The sequence below is a fragment of the Nannobrachium achirus genome, assembly GCF_963921795.1.
Source record: "Nannobrachium achirus genome assembly, chromosome: 6".
NCBI classification, from domain to species: Eukaryota; Metazoa; Chordata; class Actinopteri; order Myctophiformes; family Myctophidae; genus Nannobrachium; species Nannobrachium achirus.
This window is the reverse complement of record NC_137815.1, coordinates 40,160,716-40,182,024: the sequence shown is the minus strand read 5'-3', so window position 1 is coordinate 40,182,024 and position 21,309 is coordinate 40,160,716. Positions and strand designations below refer to the sequence as shown.

Genomic DNA, 21,309 nt, shown 5'->3' with positions numbered 1-21,309 from the left:
CTTACTTAATATTTGACAGTTTGGCCAGTCCTGTCGAATATTCGACTATTCGAATACTTAGGTTGAATAATTCGAATACTAAAAATCACTATTCATGAATGCCCTAGTATGTATACAACACAGTATCACTACACTGTCTGTGAGTACACTGGATGTGTACTGTGCACTCAATTCAACAAGTGCAATTCATGCATTTATTCAGTGAATTGTGGAATGTATATTATTATGCTACTACCTTTAAAACATACAGTACATAAACCCATTGTGCTTTACAGTATAACAAAGTTGCTGACAAGCCTCCCTTTCCACTGACATCCATCACTTTAAAACGACAGTCTCTAGAAGTTTACCCAGTGCTCAATCAAACAGTGCTGCTCTTGCAGAGCACCTCGTTATGTGTGTGCCAGAGCAGGGGGTGGGGTGGGGGGGGAGCCACCGGGCGACATTTCCCTAGGGTTGAGACCTTTGTCCCAGGGAAGATAATGGCAATTGATTGCCAAGTAATGCAGCGCCTGCAGACCTTTCAAGTTCCTTAACGGCACTTTGAGACCTATAATGTAATTAACAGCAAAATGCAATGCGGGGCAAAATGCACAGGCAATTAAAAGCGCCCCTGTTTAAGATACCCGCCGCGTTCCTCCTCTGCCGTTAATCACGTTTAAGGAGGATGACACTTTGCGGTTGCATTTGGTAAAACCACCACTTTGTTCACATTAGCTCTTGTGTTCAAACTTCAGCAGTAAAGATCTCCCTGGCTATGCAAGCGATTCCCAAGTTGTGGGCAGGGGCACACTGTTGGGCCATGAGGATATTGCAAGTGGGCCGCCAACACTGGGTCTGTCGAACACTTTCATGATTTACGTAAAGCAGGGGTCTTCAACGTTTTCAGGCCAAGGACCCCTTAGTTGAAGCAAGAGAGAGATGAAGCAGGGACCCCCATAACCTTTTCATAGATTCCATATGGTTTCATCGTTTGACAGCACAATCATCAGTATATTTTGGATTCATGTCAATTTGTGTTTTCAGATATTTAACCACTTGATCTGTCAGTACTTAATAAACTTGACCTTTCATTCTGTACTTAGTCCGCTCTTTTTCCCCTCTACACCAAACCTCTTTGCCAAAAATAGCCGATCTTGTGAGCTTGTAGATCTGCTATTTTTGGCTAAAGTTCTCAGAATATGGACGCTAGGGTTCAAGTGGTTAATATAAAAAAGGAGAAAAAATGTTTCTATCACACAAAGATCTGGAGGACCCCCTAGGGGTCCCGGACCCCCTGTTGAAAACTCCTCATTTAAAGTGAGCCCTGATCCAGAAATGGTTGAAAACCACTGCAGTGACTGTACTAGTACAGCAGCAAGAAGGGTGTACAGGTGTAACAGTTAATCAAACTAATCAGTGTATACAATTATAGTTAATAATCAACCCCTGTTTTGGCATGTAATTGTAGGCGAATTTCGTTACACGAAAATTCACAACGCATGTGTGAGCTTGCCACCATACTTTTCACATCAGAAGAAAGCCTGGTATTTGTTCTAAACTGGCCCATGTGATCCAGTCTAGGCATGGCCTAAACCAGAAAAAAGAAATAAAACGGGTTCCGGTTTGCCGTTATTAGAATAAAAGATGAAGATGGTTCCGATTTGGTGGTTCCGGCAAACCTGTAGTCTGACTGATAACTACAACATGACGTAGGTTATTTCCGCTCACGACCAGATGAGAAACCTGAAAACTGATCCCAGGCTATAGATCAGGGGTTTTCAAAGTGGGTGACGAGGCACCCAGGGGTGCCCCAGAATGATTTGGTGATATTTGGAATTCATCAGTACCACTACATCAATATCACTTCACTATCTGAAGACCTGTTTGCACTGTACTTCTTTTTCCATCTACAGCCGGCTCTCTTCACCAAAAATAGCGATCTACAAGCTCACAACGCGTCACAACGTGACGCGTTGTGAGCTTGTAGATCGCTATTTTTGGTGAACTTTCTCCCCAGAATAGGGATAGTTCTGATGGAAACCGATATTTCTCCACAACATAGCCAACCATATCTCAGGTGGAAAGATGTGCATATTTACATCGCTTGATACGATGTAAGATTCTAAAAATGAACAGTGTAATTCAGCGGTGCCGTGGATGACAAAGTTATTTACAGGTGTGCCCTGAGTCAAAAAAGTTTGAGAACCCCTGCTATAGATCATCTATTCTATTCATGCCTCTGCTCTTCTTCTTCTATCGTGTATCGTCGCCATAATGTCCAGCCATAATGTCCAGCCATAATGTCCAGCCATAATGTCGCAAACCACGCTCTGGTCTCTGCATGGTCCAGTGTTGCCAGATGGGAAATGTTGAATTATCGTACCGGAGGCTCAGAATTATCGTATTTGACATGAAACTATCGTACACAGCCAAAAAAGAGATCACCCGCGTAAAAAAGTAATTTAACCAAAAAATGTGTCTTTAGTGTAAGAAACAACCTTGTTTGAGACTCCTGTATGACAAAAACGCATCACATATGCTGCGTGCCGTGGAGGCAGGAAACTTCCTGGAGCTTACACAAATAAAAGCCTAAAACTGGTCTGGAAAGACAGGACTGGTGTTTTTAATGCTTCCAAGTACAGATCTAGGGTCAGATTGACTGATTTCCTGGCTTCTTTCGAGAAGCCAAACCTGATCTCAGATCAGCAGTTAGGGAATTTAGTGATTTCACGCTCTTTTTTTGTGATATGCCAAAATGATCATACATTTGGGCATTTTTTGAATTATTGATCGTACATCGTACAGAGGGTCAAATTATCGTACAAATACGATAATTATCGATTATCGTACATCTGGCAAAACTGTGTCCCACTTGAAGAGGCCGGTACAGAGGACAGGTGGTGATTATGTGGACGGCAGTCTGCTCAGGCTCGCCACCTCTGCTCTTGATATCCCACCTCTTGTCATTACTTTCTATCACCTGTGTGGATTTCCCTATAGAGGGTTGATTGTTTTATCCCTGCATGTGCCAGTCAGACTGAATGAAATGATCTTTTGGGAAAGATTGTCTGATATATAATGTTTGATATTATTCATGCTTCACGGCATGTCTCACAATTTAATAAACAAATTATGTTTTACTACATAACTTTTTGGTCAAACTTGTCAAGATGTCAGAAAATGTTTTTATTCATTTTTTTCTTCAAATATAAAGCTCACAGCACATCTCAGCTGTTTTCACTGTCTGTCATGCGAGGTAGTATTTTATAGGAATATGACTCAACCACTTGAACCAAACCTCCTCTGCAAAAATAGCAGATTTGGACTAATGTTTTCCCCATAATAGGGATGCTAGATCCCAATTCTGGGGGTAGGGTTACCAACCGTCCCGTAAAATACGGGATTGTCCCGTTTTTGGAAACTAAAAGACGTGTCCCGTATTGAACTCATACGGGACGCTCTTTGTCCCGTATTTTAAGGTTGGGGGATAAATATGAATGACGGGATGATTTAATTGAGAAATGACAGCGATTCTGCCTGTCAGTGAGCTTCCACTCTGCTCTCCTCTGAGACAAGTGCTGCATCCCATTGCTGTGAGAGGCGCTGCGCTGTTTGTAGGCAGCTCATTGGCTCATTAACACAGTGTTGCTAAGACACAGTCTCCGCCCCCTACACCAATGCATCCCATGGGCTGTAGGTTCAGTCCACAAGTTGCCTGCGAGGCTGCAAGAGTGTGTGCGAGCGAACATACAACAGTACTCAGCTCAGAACATTGTTTAATGTCTTTTTAAAAAAATGTAACGTGTGACAGAAGATTGTGTACAAACAGATTATAAATGAATCCATGATAGGTGATAGCCTAAACAACAAGGTGAAAAAGCAGGCAAGCAAGCAAGCAGAAAATAAGCCATGGGATGGTATTCCTGGGAGCACCACAGTAGTTTTGTCTGCCAACTAAAGCGACCCCAGACTGGCTGGTATGTGAAATAACATAAGCATGCGTTGATTTTGTTTTTAAAACCTAATGGTTATTACTGTATGCCAATATGATTAAACTAGCGTTGGGTAACCAGAGAGTGGGCACATGAGAACCAGGTAGACCTACAGTATATGTTTTGGAAAATTGAGAGAAATAAAATATAGGCCTACACTACATGATTTTAAGGTAATAGGACGTGGCCCAAAGACACCCGAATTAATATTGTGAAAGGAAAAATATGATTTAATGTAGGAAAATACCCGTTTTAGACAACTTTATAACCGAAAATACCCGATTTTGTGTCGTCAGAGGTATAAGGCGGTGTCCCGTATTTGAAACTCTGGGAGTTGGCAACCCTATCTGGGTAACATTAGCCAATAAAGGATAAAAAAAAAAGAAAGAAAAAACTTACAAATGACATCCTGAATACATTATTCACAGAGTCAGCTTGAGGGATAAATATTTCTGTCATAATATATAGAGAGGACAACAAATCCCCCGGGAGCAGGATCTGGTTTTGTTAATTCATGCATTCTGCAGTCATTCTGTATCTGTACTGCTTGAGTTTGAAAACGTAACTAAAGCAGAGCTGTGCCAATTTCCAATCCTATATATCGTTGCTGTCGGGTGGAAACCTTGTATGTCCAAAACGGTTCCTTTTCATTATTTACATCAACTTTTATCTGACACTCTTGTATAGTAAAGTATGGCATACGTTTACGAAAAAACTAAACTTTTTTTTTTTTTGGAGATATAGGTTTCTGCCCGACATTGCAAGTGATTTATGCTGTTGTGACATCATTCCACAATCCACGAGACACCCTAAGATGTTCCAGCTGACATTCGTCAGTGGAGAGAACGCTGTTTCTGTACATACCTGGCCACAAAGTTAATGGCTGTCATTTGTCAGCCGAGCGAGTATAGAGAGATTGATGGAGGAGGATCGGGGAGGGAGAGGTGCTCAACAAAAGAAGATGGGGTGCGACACATTAAGATGAGAGAGAGGAAAGAGAAAAGTCAATATGTTGTGTGTCACAATATGTGTCACGCACGCGCACGCACGCACGCACGCACGCACGCACGCACGCACGCACGCACGCACGCACGCACGCACGCACGCACGCACGCACGCACGCACGCACGCACGCACGCACGCACGCACGCACGCACGCACGCACGCACGCACGCACGCACGCACGCACGCACGCACGCACGCACGCACGCACGCACGCACGCACGCACGCACGCACGCACGCACGCACGCACGCACGCACGCACGCACGCACGCACGCACGCACGCACGCACGCACGCACGCACGCACGCACGCACGCACGCACGCACGCACGCACGCACGCACGCACGCACGCACGCACGCACGCACGCACGCACGCACGCACGCACGCACGCACGCACGCACGCACGCACGCACGCACGCACACACACACACACACACACACACACACACACACACACACACACACACACACACACACACACACACACACACACACACACACACACACACACACACACACGTCCTCCATTATTCCCCAGTAGCACCACTGTTCAAAAGGAATGGTAGAGTGCAACAACCAGAGCTCTTTTCCATGCTGTGATGTGGTTAGAGGAGTGCCTTTAATGAGATTCTCCTGATTGTAACAATGTAAAAGGCTGTCCCTCTCTCATGTTCTGACCCCACACGCTGCCTCCAACACACAAACCTTGTATCTCCAAATATAAACTTTTTAGGTTTTTCTTTTGTAAATTGACGCCTTACTTCTGGTTTGAAGTACATTTACTCAAGTACTGTACTTACTTCTACTCCTACATCTCAGAGGCAAATATTGTACTTTTACTCATTTATTTGAAAACTTTAGTTACTAGTTACTTTGTAGATTTTACAAAACACACATTAACCACTTCAGCATCTTGGTCATTTGAAAACAGATGATCTACAAGCTCACAATTAGTTAGGTCAAATTAGCCAAAAGTTAAACCAATCTGGGAACTAAATCAAAATCAAAATCTTTTTTCACAAATGTGTTCATAAAGGTGTCAACTATCACCTCTGAACTTTCTCAATCACAACTCCCTTGGGGGACTTTGTGGGAACCAAGCAAAGTTGGGGGTATCGGGATACCTGGGCCTGGGATTAAAGGGGATAAAATGAAAAAAATGCCAATATGAGCATATGAGGTGTGTAATTAGGGTATTTTTGGGCTGCTGAATCCATTCCAACCATTAGTTTTCAGTTTAAATGACTCCTTGTCCATAAAATAGGCCTAATTGGCTAAGGCTTAGCCAATGATGTCATTCGAGTTCACCTGTGTCCTGTTAGTCCCTATGCTTTAAACCCTTTTGAGTGTTCCTTGTCAGATTGTATCATGTTATCATGTGTGTCATGATGTGCGCTTACCCACCTGATCTTGAATAGTTTTCATGAATTCAAACCCTACTCCAACCATTTTTTTTATTGACAATATTATGTCTCATGGACACAAAAAGGTAGTTTGTTTTGGCCTATTTTATGGCCAAGGAGTCATTTTTACTTATAACTAATGGTTGGAATGGATTCAGCAGCCCCCAAATACCCTAATTACACACCTCATACGCTCATATTGGCCATTTTTTTATTTTTTCCCCCTTTAATCCCAGGCCCACGGGATACCCCCAACTTTGATTGGCTCCCACAAAGTCCCCCAAGGGAGTTGTGATTGAGAAAGTTCAGAGGTGATAGTTGACACCTTTATGAACACATTTGTGAAAAAAGATTTTGATTTTGATTTAGTTCCCAGATTGGTTTAACTTTTGTCTAATTTGACCTAACTAAATGCGTGAGCTATAGCGACGCATTGTGAGCTTGTAGATCTGCTATTTTCAAAAAGATTTTTTTACATTTTAGAAATTTGAAAACTTGTGAAAAGGGACATTCTGTGTAATGATTGAATGAAGTACATTTTGAAACCAATATTTTTGGTTCATTTTGAATTCCGGACTTTTACTTGTAACAGTGTTTCTACATTGCAGTATTAATACTTTTACTTGTCAGGCCCCGAAATTAAAAAACGTGAGTAGGCCACTTTTTCCACCACTTCATCATACTGCTCGGCGGTTCAAATCCTGGCTCCTCCTGTCTACATGTCGAAGTGTCCTTGGGCAAGACACTGAACCCCAAGTTGCTCCCGGTGAGCAGGTTGGTGCCTTGCATGGTTTCCTCTGCCATCGGTGTATGAATGTGTGTGTGAATGGGTGAATATAATGCACCTTGGATAAAGGCGCTATATAAATGCACCATTTACCATTTACCATTAGTGTCACACAAAAGCAGCAAAAATAGCCAATCTACATGAAAATGGTCTACGAGCTTGTAGATCTGCTATTTTAGCGTATTTTCTTTAAGTGAAAGTGGTTAGGTGTGTCTGTGGTTTCTATAAATATTGTACCAATGGAATATTGTACATTGGATCCAGTGGAACACAGGTTCTTCTTTCCATTTAATGAAAAGTAATGGTTTTGACATGCAAGCAGCACGCACGCACGCACGCACGCACGCACGCACGCACCTCTAGAAAGGTTCCAAGCTCCCTCTGTGTGTGTGTGTGTGTGTGTGTGTGTGTGTGCGTGCATGCGTGCGTGCGTGCGTGCGTGCGTGCGTGCGTGCGTGTGTGTGTGCATGACTGCGTGTGTGTGTGCATGCGCGCGTGCCCGCGCGTGCGTGTGTATGCATGCGTGCGTGCGTTGGTAGGGTGCTGCCTTCAGAGTACCCCTGCACGGTGACAAGGTTTGGCCGTCATGCTCTGGGAATACAGAAGGCTCATTTAAACCCAGCCTGTCCTCCCTGACAAACAGAGCACTGACCCCTGTCTGTGATCCCACCTGGATAACCTGCAAATAATGGATGGCGGTGTTACTGATTTCTCTCCCTGTGATTTCTCTCCATGATAGACCAGGAAGTGGCTGGCACACACATGATGGTCCCCAGACCCACACAGTGTTTGCTGGGTCATGAATATAGACAGCTCCAACATTTTGTTGTTGCTAGGAGATAATGCGATAACACGTCAAATCCTGCCAGGGGTTTACACCATGGGCACTATCTAATTTAACCATGCTCAAGATGGCCTCCCTATCTTGCGCATGGCATTAAACTTGGCATACACGTACGTCGCCCACGACTACCCGAGGGAGTGCCATGCCCAGCGTCAAGTCGGTCTATATGCAGGGTTCCCACGGTCATGAAATTCCTGGCAATATTTTGAAATTAGAAAAATATTTTTCCAGTACTGGAAAAGTTTCCTGGAAAGGTCCTGGAAAAAATAACTATGCATTGTCTTTCGTTATTGATTTTGTTAATACTGAAATTACGAATTAAACATTGGCCAAATTGTCAAATATTAGAGGCAGAAATTGTGAAAATAGCCGATCTACATGCTCACAACGCCTCGCAACGCAATAAACCGTGTTATACAAAATTCCTCAGCTCTCTTCAAATATGATTAGATTATTTCGGGGGTCACGGCCTGAAAAGGTTGAGAACCACTGGCATACTGGAAAAGTTTTGGAAAAGTTTTGGAAATTAATTGGTAAAGATGTGTGGGAACCCTGTATATGGAGATCCGGTTGTTCAGAGCCACAGATCGGACCACTATGGCCATATATGGTCATATGCATATACAGTATGCGACCGTCCGGCTTCAAACACCATGCATCGACAAGGACTCGAGGAGTGAGGTGCAGGTCGCCAAGTCGTTCAGATATGCAGTTGTCCAGAACCACCCATCTGACCGTATATACTGTAGGCGTATATGGAGATCCACTTGTCCACTGATTTGATTCAATAGTCTCATGGCAGATAATATGTTACTGCCTGCTAGGGCTGTCACAATTATAATTATTACATAATCGTATTTGACATAATCGCAAATATTTTGTCATAATCATCATAATGTTGAAAAATGTTCATAGATTTACAAACATTTTCAGATGCGACACGTTGTGAGCTTGTAGATCGGCTATTTCCACTATCAATGTTATTTTTTAAGTTGAAAGTTGTGAAATATGTCAGTAATTTCTTTGTGTATTCAGGTGTCATATATACCATTTGCAACTTCAAAGCCTAAAAGCCTAACAGAAATTAATTATCAACGACAAAAACACAATTAAATCGTTATATGATATGATCAATAAAAGTAGCTCTTGATAATTTACTTGATAGAATGGACCCAACATTGCCGTAGACATGTATTATAACCAAGAGTTATATGGTGTGTAAATTAGAGAGGCTGTCATCTGTGGGGAATTATATCCGTTTGCAATTGATCTCATTTTCAATTTCAACAGTGAGTGAACCTGCAGTGGATTTGACACTTCTGGTCACATTGGTATTCATAATTTGTCAGAGCAGAAGGTGGAAACAGGGGTTTGTTCTTAAAGCAGAAGGCACTTCCACTGAAAGCCATGTGTGAATGGAAGCATGAAACATCAACACAATCTGTTTCCAACTTCTCCAAGGAAGGTATGAACAACACCTCTCTCTCACACACACATGCACGCACGCACGCACGCACGCACACACACACACAGGCTGGGCGATATGCCAATTTCTGTTTTGTTTTTTGGTTAGAGGTTCAACACTTCGGTTTCGATATATTTTCAGTTAATTGCACAGCCCTGAAACACGCACGCACGCACGCACGCACACACGCACGCACGCACACACGCACACACACGCGCACACACACACACACACACAGCAGCAGGGAGTCCATGTTGCATCATCTATACTCCTCCTGAGCTTGTATCTACTAGAAGTGTTACTGCGGCTTGTATTTCATCCTCGGCACAGAGGTGTGGGCAGCGGTCATGCCTTTGTATGCCCGAACCTTGTCCCATGGGCTCTGCCATGGCTTTGATGCATTTTTCAAAAGGACTCTGGGCATGAATGCCAAAAGAAATTACACACACACACACACACACACACACACACACACACACACACACACACACACACACACACACACACACACACACACACACACACACACACACACACACACACACACACACACACACACACACACACGGCTGCGCACACATACAGAGGAAAAGGCACAGTATCCTCCCTCTTTCTCCCAGTGTCACTTCTCCTTTGGTGCGCCTGGATCTTTGTAGCAATAATAGAACTTCTTTTGAGACCCCGATACTGCACCTTGACACCAGCAGATGACAGAACTGTGGCAGAGTTGAAGGGTGTGTTCTGGAACACTTTGAAACAATATCTCTCCTTGCTCTCTTGCTCTCTCTCTCTCTCTACTGCTTCTGCCTCTCTCTCTCTCTCTCTCTCTCTCTCCTCTCTCTCTCTCTCTCTCTCTCTCTCTCTCTCTCTCTCTCTCTCTCTCTCTCTCTCTCTCTCTCTCTCTCTCTCTCTCTCTCTCCTCTCTCTCTCTCTCTCTCTCTCTCTCTCTCTCTCTCTCTACTGCTTCTCTCTCTCTCTCTCTCTCTCTCTCTCTCTCTCTCTCTCTGTTGGACCAAATGTTCTCTAGGTTTAAGTTTATCCAATCTTCCTAGGCAAAATAAAAAAACATACTGAAATATTATTTCAGGAACATAAAAGAGTCAGCTGAATGTCACTAACAAAAAGGACCTGTACAGTAAGAGACAGATGAATATCTCTCTAGGTTATATACATAATAATCAAGCATGTTTTTTTTACTGCATTCAAAATGGGCGGTGTAATTATACTCCATGAATCAGGCTTGATATAGTCTGGGATCAATATCATTTTGGGGTTTCTGATCCGGTCGGGAGCGGAAATAAGTGTACGTATCTTCAGGCGAACTACAGGTGGCCAGAACCACTGACCGGAACCACCAGTGCCGTGTACCTCCAACATGTTTAAAATCAGTTCAAACTGGCATAATCGTTTAGTTTCTTCTGGTATAATAATCGATTGGTATGTTCATCTTGTATTCTAACTCGTAGCGCGACTAGCGAGAATAAACTAATTGATTTGTATATTGTAGTCATCAGGCGGCCGGAACCAACCACCAGAACCATCTTGTCTTTTGTTCTTTTCTTTTTTCTAAACCGGATCAGCTTTTAGAAGGAATACCAGGCTTTCCTCCGAGGTGGAAAGTCTGGTGACGCGAGGTTAGGCTTGATATAGAAGTGAAGAAGAAGCGGAAGAAGAAGGGAGTTAAAGGCAGGAATAAAAGTAATGCCAGGAGTCCATTTCTCTGCTCTTCCTCACATCACAAACAACACTTCCTCTTGCAGTTTATTATCTAGGGCTGTAACAAGTGCCGCACCACACTATGTGTGATTCTTAACACTGCTAATTACTTAACGCTACAAATGCAGCAAAAAAACTAAAAAAGCACTTATAGAAAGAGCAATGTCAGCTCCTCCACGAGGGCTGTGGTGGAACGATGGATGCTGCGAGCGGCCATAAATTCTAACATAACAGCCCTAATATTGCAGCGTACCCTATGGGGCAACGTCATATCTGAATATGAGAGAAATAATAGCTTTTCTTCCTTCTGTCTGCGGCCCTTGATGAAAAGCGCACTTTATTGCCACAATCATAATGGAATTATCTCCAGGTGTGACGAGGGGCTTGTAATGAAATCATTACTAAGGATTACCTGCTCTTTTTTTTGGTGGGCTTATTAAAGGGGGAGGGGGGAGGGGTGATTGGAGGGTGAGTGAGGGGGGGCTCTTCTATCTCTCTCTTTCTCTCTCTCTCTCTCTCTCTCTCTCTCTCTCTCCTGAGTGATTGTGTGTTTGTCAGGGAGGCAGTCATACCATTTGTGTCTGGCACAGAAGCCTGCAGGGAGTCATGAGATCTGATTGGGAGTGTGTGGGGCTGCCCGCCCGCCCGCCCGCCCGCCGCACAGTTGTATTGATGTGTTTGAACATAGGCCTCTCATTTCCATGCCCTCAAAGCCTACATAAAAATGGCTTTTCAATAAACGTTAAACTTTGATGCATAGTTTATCTGCGCGGACTGTAATAATAGTTTCCCCCACGCACACACACAGACACGCAGGCACACACACACACACACACACACACTCTGCCCCCCCTCTCTCTCTCACACACACGCACGCACGCACGCACGCGCACACACACACACACACACACACACACACACACACACACACACACACACACACACACACACACACACACACACACACACACACACACACACACACACACACACACACACACACACACACACACACACACACACACACACAGACAGACAGACACACACACACTATCCACTCTTCCAGCTAATGTCATTCCTCCATCGTCCACACTCCCTCTGCCTCACCCATCTGTCTCTCTCTCCTCCTTTTGTGACAGGAAGCCAACCTTAACCACTTTCAACCTGGCGTCCCTATCTTGGGCATGTCATCGGAAAATTGCCGATCTACAAGCTCACAACACGTCGCATTGCGACGTGTTGTGAGCTTGTAGATCTGCTATTTTCTAATAGCCCTGCAAGTATAGTGGATCTGCTGTTTTCTAATGGCCCAAGTAAGTGGTTAATAAAAACCTAACAGTGATAATATGTTACTTTATTCCTCTTTCAAAGACAACACAGTCAACTGGTGCTCCTCCTACAACAGTAAACCATCAGCCTTGGGGGAGGGGGTGGGGTGGTGGTGTGTGTAACCCATATAGATGTAAAGTTTAATGAGCGGCACACACACAGTGGTTAGGGCCATCCATAATTCTCTTTGATTGAGTTCTATATGGCAAAATCAATGTGCTTTGGCTCCCCGCTCACTTGTAGTTAATATATATCTAGTGCATGACAAAGGCACTGTGTTTCTCCTCTCATCAACCACCAGCAGCCCCAGGGCGCTGCGCACGTCCGAGAATGACTCAAAGATTCTTTGAATTATTCATCTTTATTATTATTGTTATTGGCACGGGTGTTTATGTCCGTTTTCTGGGAGACAGAGACCGGGGGCTAATTGCATATCTGCTCTCTCTCTCTCTCTCTCTCTCTCTCTCTCTCTCTCTCTCTCTCTATAACAGAGACCCGTTTACTTAAATCTGAGAGTGTATTTTACATTTTGAACAGTCGCAGGGTTAAATGCACTCTCCAAATATTACTTTGTACAACCCTGGGGCAGAATGGAATGACGGAGGAAGCCTTGCAAATATTTAACTACTCATTGATACCTGGTTGAAATATCCTAGCTAGGTTTTATTCTTCGTATTGTCAGTGAAACACTGATATATCTACAGTATATATAAAATGTATCAGGCTATATATACATACAGTATATACATATATATATATATCGTCGCTGTCGGGTGGAAACCTTGTATGTCCAAAAAAAAACATTACTTTTCAGAAATAGTGAAAATAGCACATCTTCAAGCTCACATGACGCACTGTGAGCTTAAAGATTGGCCACTAAGCAGGCCTCACACCTATGTTGCACTGCTGATCCACCCAATATGTCTGAGTCATAGTGTTGGGGGCTTTATATGGGCGCAAAAGACGATACAGACAAACGAGTCAGAGTACCTGTTTGTCTGTCTCTTTTGTGCCCATATATGGAGATATCTGTATCTATCAGCGGGCACGGCACTCCCTCAAGTCACTTGTCACTTGCGCGCTTACCATGCTGTATATGCACATATAAGGGCATGCCCCATTTTGTGCCCATATATGGAGCAGACGGATTTGTTTTAGTTTTTAATATATAAAGGAAATATGAACACTGGCAGAAACTGTGTTGGCGAGTGTGGGTGACTCTCATTCAATAGACCATCTCTAGAGCTGTCGCTGAGCTTGAACGATGCGTGCGTTACTGGCTGTCGCGGTGCAGTGATGAATAGCCCCGCGTAACGACACAGGAATAATGCTTAAAACAGAAAATTAATCTAACTCGTGAATAAATGTATTAAACATTTGTTTTGTGCAACGCTCAGCAACCAACTGCACTTCTAGCTAAGGGAAGGAGGGGAAGGATAGAAAGAGGAAGGGTGTGTGTGTGTGTGTGTGTGTGTGTGTGTGTGTGTGTGTGTGTGTGCAGGGGCGTCACAAGGGGGGGGGGGTGGAGTAGGACCTAGTTACTAGGGCCCAAGGTGGAGAGGCCTTCATTATTTTATACTTTAGCTATATGAAAAATAGCAGATATACAAGCTCACAGTGTACTTTTTAAGCGGACATTTGTAACTCAAATTTTGCTTCTGGGGGAATATTTTGAGATGGGGGTCCGTATTCCGTAACCAAATACATATAATTTGAGGGGTCCTTCACATGAAAGGGTTTGAGCACGAAAAACAGCAGATCTACAAGCTTGCACTCGGTGCCACGCTGTGAGCTTGTATGTCTGCTATTTTTCAATAGTTAAAGCACAAAATGTGAGTGAATCCTTGTACCCAGGGCCCAGAATTTGGTGTGACACCCCTGTGTGTGTGTGTGTGTGTGTGTGTGTGTGTGTGTGTGTGTGTGTGTGTGTGTGTGTGTGTGTGTGTGTGTGTGTGTGTGTGTGTGTGTGTGTGTGTGTGTGTGGTGGGGGGGGGTTGTTGGCTCTGGGCAGGGTGGGGGGTGTAAAGTGGGGGGTGTCAGCTGTGGGCAGGCGGCAGTAAGCATAGTGGTACAAAACCCAAGCACTCAGCAGCTCCAGCAGACCTCCATTAGTCTTCATTTTCCACGGGACATGCAACAGGGCCCTCACGTCTGAAGGTACAAACTAAAATTTATTGGGCTGGCCCATTTGCGCTAATTGAAAGAAATTGTCTGTCTGTTTGCTTTCCAGTGGGCTTGCAGGGGAAGGGTGGGTGGGGCGGGGTGGTGGCGTTGGTGGGGGGGGGGTCACAGCTGATGATCTGAGGGCCCTGAGCTACCTTAGCACCCTGCCCTGGCCCTTCCTGTTAATGGTTTGATCCATGAGCGCCCTCCGCTGAGCAGACAAGTCAGCGCTATGGGAATCATTCCAGGAAGAATCGTTTAAGGAGGGCTATGATTTAAGGAGGGTGGGGGGGGGGGGGGTCATTTGAGGAGGATTTATTGGCTGTTTCCAAAATGAAGGGTACTACACAGGCAAGCAGACTTCCTTCAGCGTCCGGTGACTCCGTAATGGTGTCAGTCGGCTGGTGTTTGTTTGTTTGTGTCTGTCATGTTTTGAGTCCAATCATGTCCTGGTCCAGGGTTGGGAACCTTTAGTTTAGGGTTTTAACGATTCCCGTTCCTTTAACGAGTCCCTATTGACGGTCCGATTCCTTAACGGTTCCCTTTAACAATTTCTATAGGGTGTTCCAAATGGAGGTGGTGCCTATGGCACCACCTCCATTTGTTGTACTTTTTCTATTTGGTATGTGTCTATGGAATTAACAGAACTCTAATTGACCCCCGGGAGTGGTTATAATATGCAAATATATCTTCCCTGTGTATTTTTGGTTCTTTCTGAAAGCCTCAGAGTCAAAAAGGCCCTATCGAAATACACCAAATAGCGACATACTAAAATCATCAAATGTAAAAATGTACACTTTCAGGGTTTGTGGTCTTTGAAATTAAAACGTTTGAGAACCAACGGTATTGTAATTGTATAGCAGACGTGAAGTCCACATACCTGTACAGTAGCAGCTCTGACAGTGTGATAAACGTGTTCTGGAAGCAGTTCCACATGTGACGGAACCGACTGATGGAACTTCAATGTTGAATCCGGTTCCGGATCCCAACCCTAGTCCTGGAAGAACACAAAGCAAGTGCTCATTAGCACTCTAACTCAGTGGTTCTCAACCTTTTCAGGCTGCGACCCTCAAAATAATCATATTTTAACTGGGGACCCCCCCACCCTGACAAGCACTAAGAGTTGAGGCATTACATTTTGTAACACGGTTCTATTGTGAAAATAGCAGATCTACATCACAATGCCTCGCAAAACGCGAGGCGTTGTGAGCATGTAGATCTGCTATTTTCACAATTTCGGCCTCTAATATTCAGCAATTTGACCAATGTTTAATTTGACATTTTAAAAGTATTAGAAAGTCCTTAAATTGTCACGCGCACATGCTCTTTATACACGTAAACTTTATGTTGGTTTGTTTACTGTTGAGTGATCTGGGGACCCCCCAAAATAATTTGGGGACCCCCCTTTGGGTCTCGACCCACAGGTTGAGAACCACTGCTCTAACTGCACATCTGGATCTTCAAACACCTGGATAACGTGTGGGAAGTGCTCTCCAAAGTCCAGAATCGTCTATAATTGCTCGCAAGGGATATACAGTATGTTGAATATTATGACATAAGGCTTACGATAACTAATTGTACCGTGTGGATAACTGCATTGCAATCAGGAAATTACAGTTCATACAGTGCCTTCATCAGGGGTGTCACATATGGCGGTGCCTGTGATCTCACTCCTTTGGTGACATCCGTACATGTCTTTGTGTCTCACTGGGATATGAACAAAGAAAGAAAGATAATTATAGCATGTATAACAGAAGCAAATGAGAGATGTTAATTTATATGGACTAAATCCAATTCAATATAATGGTTTTATCAGGAGATCTTAGGATGAAGGTGATCATGGGAAAACTGTATAATTTGCAATCTCTATAGTAATCTATAATTAAATATACAATTAACTACCATATAGTACTGTATGTCCTTCTGTCCCTCATTCGTTTTTCTCACATGTTGGCCAATCAATATGAAATTGCGCCGACCTGAGCATTGCGTATTAGCATAGACAAGGACTGACACAGATGATTTTTATTCCTCCATAGTTCGATGTTGTTGCGACCGTAGGTCGCATTTACTATCAAAACCTCCACCGGCTGTCCGTGAGTGAGTCAGTCCGTCACACGTCACACTCTTGCCCTGCTCATATCTCCGCAACCGTTGCCCCCATCCACGCCAAATCTTGCACACACACTCCTGACCTGCCAAACTACTACCTCCAAGGACCCCCGCAGCTCCAGGGACCCCCAGGTCCCTGGGGGACCCCCAGGTCTAATTTTGCCCTGCTCCTATCTGCACAACCGTTGCCCCGATCCATGCCAGATTTTGCACACACACTCCTTGCCTGCCAAACTACAACCTCCAAGGACCCCCGGAGCTCCAGGGACCCCCAGGTCCCTGGGGGACCCCCAGATGTAAAAAATGAACAAATGTGCAAAAATGACCAAATGACCACCCCAACGGGGCTGCTCATGGGGAATTCCTGGGGACCACCCACTCCTGGTGCTCCAGAACGGATGCAAAAGTGGTGGCGCCCCCAGTGGAGGACCCCCTCCACTGCAGCTCACATAAAATGCCGTAACTCCTACAGATTTTGCCCTAAAATCACGAAAATCACTACACAGCATGTCTACACTCATGTCATCAACATGGATCAGGAAGATTTAGGAAAAACAAATTGTTGCCCTATTTGTGGAGATAAGCGACCTACGGTCGCTTATCTCCCGATTAGGGAGTCTTACTGGTTTATACATTATTTCTGCATGTATGGGACACACACTTCCCGGGTATGGACTAGTGATATCGTTGCTGTGGGGCAGGAACCTCATATCTCCATATTTCAACTTTTAATGTTTTTTCATAAATTAAAGCCCTACTTGATCATACAAGAGTGTGGCACAAAAGTAGTGCGAATAACCGATCTACAAGCCTGCGACGCAGGTAATGGGAGTTGGGGGGCACCTATGTGCATACCACATAAAGGCTAGTCCTTCCCGCCTGGGTTCTATCCTCCTCCTCCCCTCTCTCTCTCTCTCTCTTTCCTGTCTCTTCTGTTGACTGTCTCTACCTGAAATAAAGCATAAAATGCCCCCCACCTCCCCCCCAAAAAAGAAGAAGAAGAGCTAGGTAGCCTATCGCGTGAACTTGAGGTGAACTGAATGACCCAGGCTTGCTGCGTAGACGGGTGAAAGCCATTCCGCTGAGTTACAGTCACAGACAGTTAAAAACATAATCCTCAACTGTCAAAAACAATTTGACAACTTATGCCTGCCGCCTTCCATCCCCTTCTCTCTGTCGCCGGGTAGATAAACTCCCTGCCTCTCTCTCTCTCTCTCTCTCTCTCTCTGTCTCTCTCTCTCTGTCTCTCCACCATCACCTCCCTCCCTCCGCCCAATTATAATTGCCCGTATTCAACACGTTGCCATCCCCAAGAACCAGGGTAGGAGAGAGCGACAGCCAGGGAGGAGGAGGAGGAGGATGGAGGGGGCGGTGGTGGTGTGTGTGAAAGGGAAAAAAGTAAAATTAAAAATTAAATAAACGCTTCTCTGTGGAAATTGACTGGCATGCCTGTTTAAAATAATAAGATGCAGCTGTTGATAGTAGCGGCTGTCGGCAGCGCTACTTCCCCGTGGCCCTGGTGGCAGCCCAGGAGCCGTGATGAAGGAAGACAGCTGACAGGTGCTCCAGGATGATGCTGCCATCAGGTGCAGCTGTTAAACTTAACTCAGAGATGCATGGGGGGGGGGGGGGGGGGAGAGAGAGAGAGAGAGAGAGAGAGAGAGAGAAAGAGAGAGAGAGGTGAAAGGGAGGGAGGGAGACAGTAGTGACTGTGAGAAAGAGGGAGTGACAGAGGAGAGAGGGAGAGAGCAAATGAGAGAGAGAGCCACCAACGAGAGAGAGAGAGAGAGAGAGAGAGAGAGAGAGAGAGAGAGAGAGAGAGAGAGAGAGAGAGGTGAGAGAGAGGGAGGGAGACATTAGTGACTGTGAGAGAGAAAGAGGGAGTGACAGAGAGGAGAGAGGGAGAGAGCAAACGAGAGAGAGGGAGAGAGAGAGAGAGAGAGAGAGAGAGAGGGGGGGAGAGAGAGGGGTTGAGAGAGAAGGAGAGGCAAAAGATGGCAAGTGAGAGAGCCTTGACAGAGAGTGGTAGAGGAGATAGGCGTAAGAATATAAGGCAAAAGAACAAAGAGATGAGGAGGGAGAGAGGGTGTGTGTGTGTGTGTGTGTGTGTGTGTGTGTGTGTGTGTGTGTGTGTGTGTGTGTGTGATGATGATGTCTGCGCACGTTATTGGGTGCTCCGCAATACTTGGATACACATTGTGTGAAGGTTTGCGTGTGTGGCGGCTTTCCTGAAAAGACTATAGACGTCACACCTCCCAGCTAAGAAGTTCACAGGGTGACTTTGAAACCAGTGAGGCTGACTGAACCTGCCTCTCCGTCTAGACACTCCCTCCACCAAGTTTACTGAATGGGTCAGGAGATGGAGAGGGAGACATACATACACAGAGAGAGAGAGAGAGAAAGAGAAAGGGGGAGAGTAATAAGAAAAAAGGATAGTAATAATCGGGTGCAAAAAGAAAAAGATGCTGTGATGAAAGCATAAACTTTATGCCGTAAAGTAATAAAAGGGAGGCACAAGAAAAAGACAAGAAGTGACAGAGAGATGAAGAGAAAGTGTGTGTGCGTGAGAACGAGAGAGAGGGGAAGAGATTGTGTGTGGTTGGTATAAATCTGTGCGTGGCTGCATGCATCAGCAGCACTTGGCCGCTGTGCTCACAAGGACTTGCAGCTTCGGCGTGCACCAGATTGTGACAGGAAAACGCCTGCCACTCTGTCAGAGTAAACACACAGTCAGAGGGACTGTTAATGACCGTATATTGGGAGGCTATACGTCTGTATACCTGCCTGAGGCAGGGACCTGAACCCCTGCATGGCTCCAGGCGGAAGGCCTTCCCCCTTGACTGAGGTCAAGAGCGCTCCGTGAGAGCGAGTCAAGCGGTCCGCCCAGAACGTGCCTCACGTGCTCCCCTGCTCCTCCCGAAGCGAAAAAAGGCGACAAGGAGTGTTCTCCTCTGTCCTGCTCGATGTGTACGTGTGAGAGAGAAAAAGACAGCAGCACATAGATCGAAAGAAAGAAAAGCCTAATGTTATACTCTACAGTGCGACGGTGTCGTTTGCTTGAAAATCTGTTATTTTCGGCGAGCAACGCCACCATGCGATGGGAGTATAAATTGAGCTTGATTGCAGACGTACGCACGCACGTCCCTAGCACCATGTGGAGGGAGGGGAACCTGGTGACAGAGCAGAGTGCGTCTCAGGTAGCCCGGCAGAGTGGCTGGGAGCGCTGTCACCAATTTGTTCCTAGCCATGGGGGACATGCAGGGGATGGAGAGGCGATGGCAGCTCCCTGTCCTCATCACGGCTAATGAGGCCCAGGCAGGCTTCTGCTTCCTCCACCGTGTGTGTGTGTGTGTGTGTGCGAGAGAGAGAAAGAGAGAGAGATTGCTGTGTGTGTCACTAGGCTGCCAGTGCCCATAGTCCTTAAAGTTGGGCTGAGAACAGGTGTGTTCCCCCACATCCACACAGCTCACCTCGTCTGGCTCCACCGGCTGAATTATTCACCCTGCCGAGGAGGAGCGCAGCAGATCAGGCCTGGTCCGAGGCGGATCCTCCTCTCCGACTCAGGGCCCCTCTTGGGGGACCCTGGCACTCGCACCAGCTGAGGCTGCTTACAGGCAGCGCCAGTTGGGCCAATCAATCCTTCAAGTGGGGGAGAAGAGGAGAAGGGAGTGAAAGAGGGGAGAGAAAGAGAGAAGGAAGGGAGGGAGTCGTGTAGGACATGATACAACACCTGCTGCAACAAAAAGGGCTTAAATGTTGTGCATCTTTAAGAGCACAAAGGGTGTTAACGCTTTGGCAAGATAAAGCTGTTTATTACTAGTAAACTAGTTGTGTTTGTGTGATCCTTCATTTGTCAACAGCTGACTAGGTTAGCGAGACATCTATGAACAAGAATCATGCTTTTTGTGGATTTCAGAGATCTTGTCTTACTAACCAATGACAAGCTCATTATGAGAATTAGAGAATTGGCTAATTTCAAAAGCTCCTTTTTTCTTTTTTGACAGGCTGATTAATCAAGCTTCCTGCAAAGCCACACTGGTGTGTATAATGAGGACAGGAGGATACAAATACATTTATGAAACATGTTAACCAGTGAGAACCAACATGAGCTGCTTGGGATTTGTGGTTCAGGAGCTCCCCTCTGTGGTCAAAACAGGGAAATGAATCTAAGGAAGGCAGACATTCAACAGCCTTTTCTGTCTTCACTCGCTCATCTCGTTCTATGAAGATTGTAGGAAACAAATCTCAGAAAGGCAGGAAATAATGTGTTGAAGAAAGTCATGTTCAAAGTGTATTTGAAAAGAATGTGCCAAAGACTGAGAACTTAAGGGGGCCAGGATAGACATTTTGTGTAATGCAGTGCAGACCTTTATTATGCTTTTAACTACTTTCACCTTGGTGTGCCTAATTTGGGCATGTTATTATAGGTGCACTTTTTCAAAATGCGTTAAAAACTAATTAAATAGAAAAAGATAGACAAGCTCATGTCACTAAGCGACGTGTTGTGAGCTA

General features: G+C 45.1%; 1 protein-coding gene across 1 annotated transcript in view; it reads right to left on the bottom strand.

The window, feature by feature from the left end:
• Positions 1 to 16,007, bottom strand: part of LOC308287103 (cytochrome c oxidase subunit NDUFA4) — a gene marked incomplete at its 5' end in the record, with an annotated part of 33,947 nt that extends 17,940 nt beyond the window's left edge. Inside the window, 2 exons of the mRNA XM_080728223.1 lie at positions 15,566 to 15,676; positions 16,002 to 16,007. Coding sequence (XP_080584349.1) covers positions 15,566 to 15,676; positions 16,002 to 16,007 — 117 coding nt within the window. The remainder of the gene's footprint in view (positions 1 to 15,565; positions 15,677 to 16,001) is intronic.
• Between the last annotated feature and the right edge of the window lie 5,302 nt (positions 16,008 to 21,309).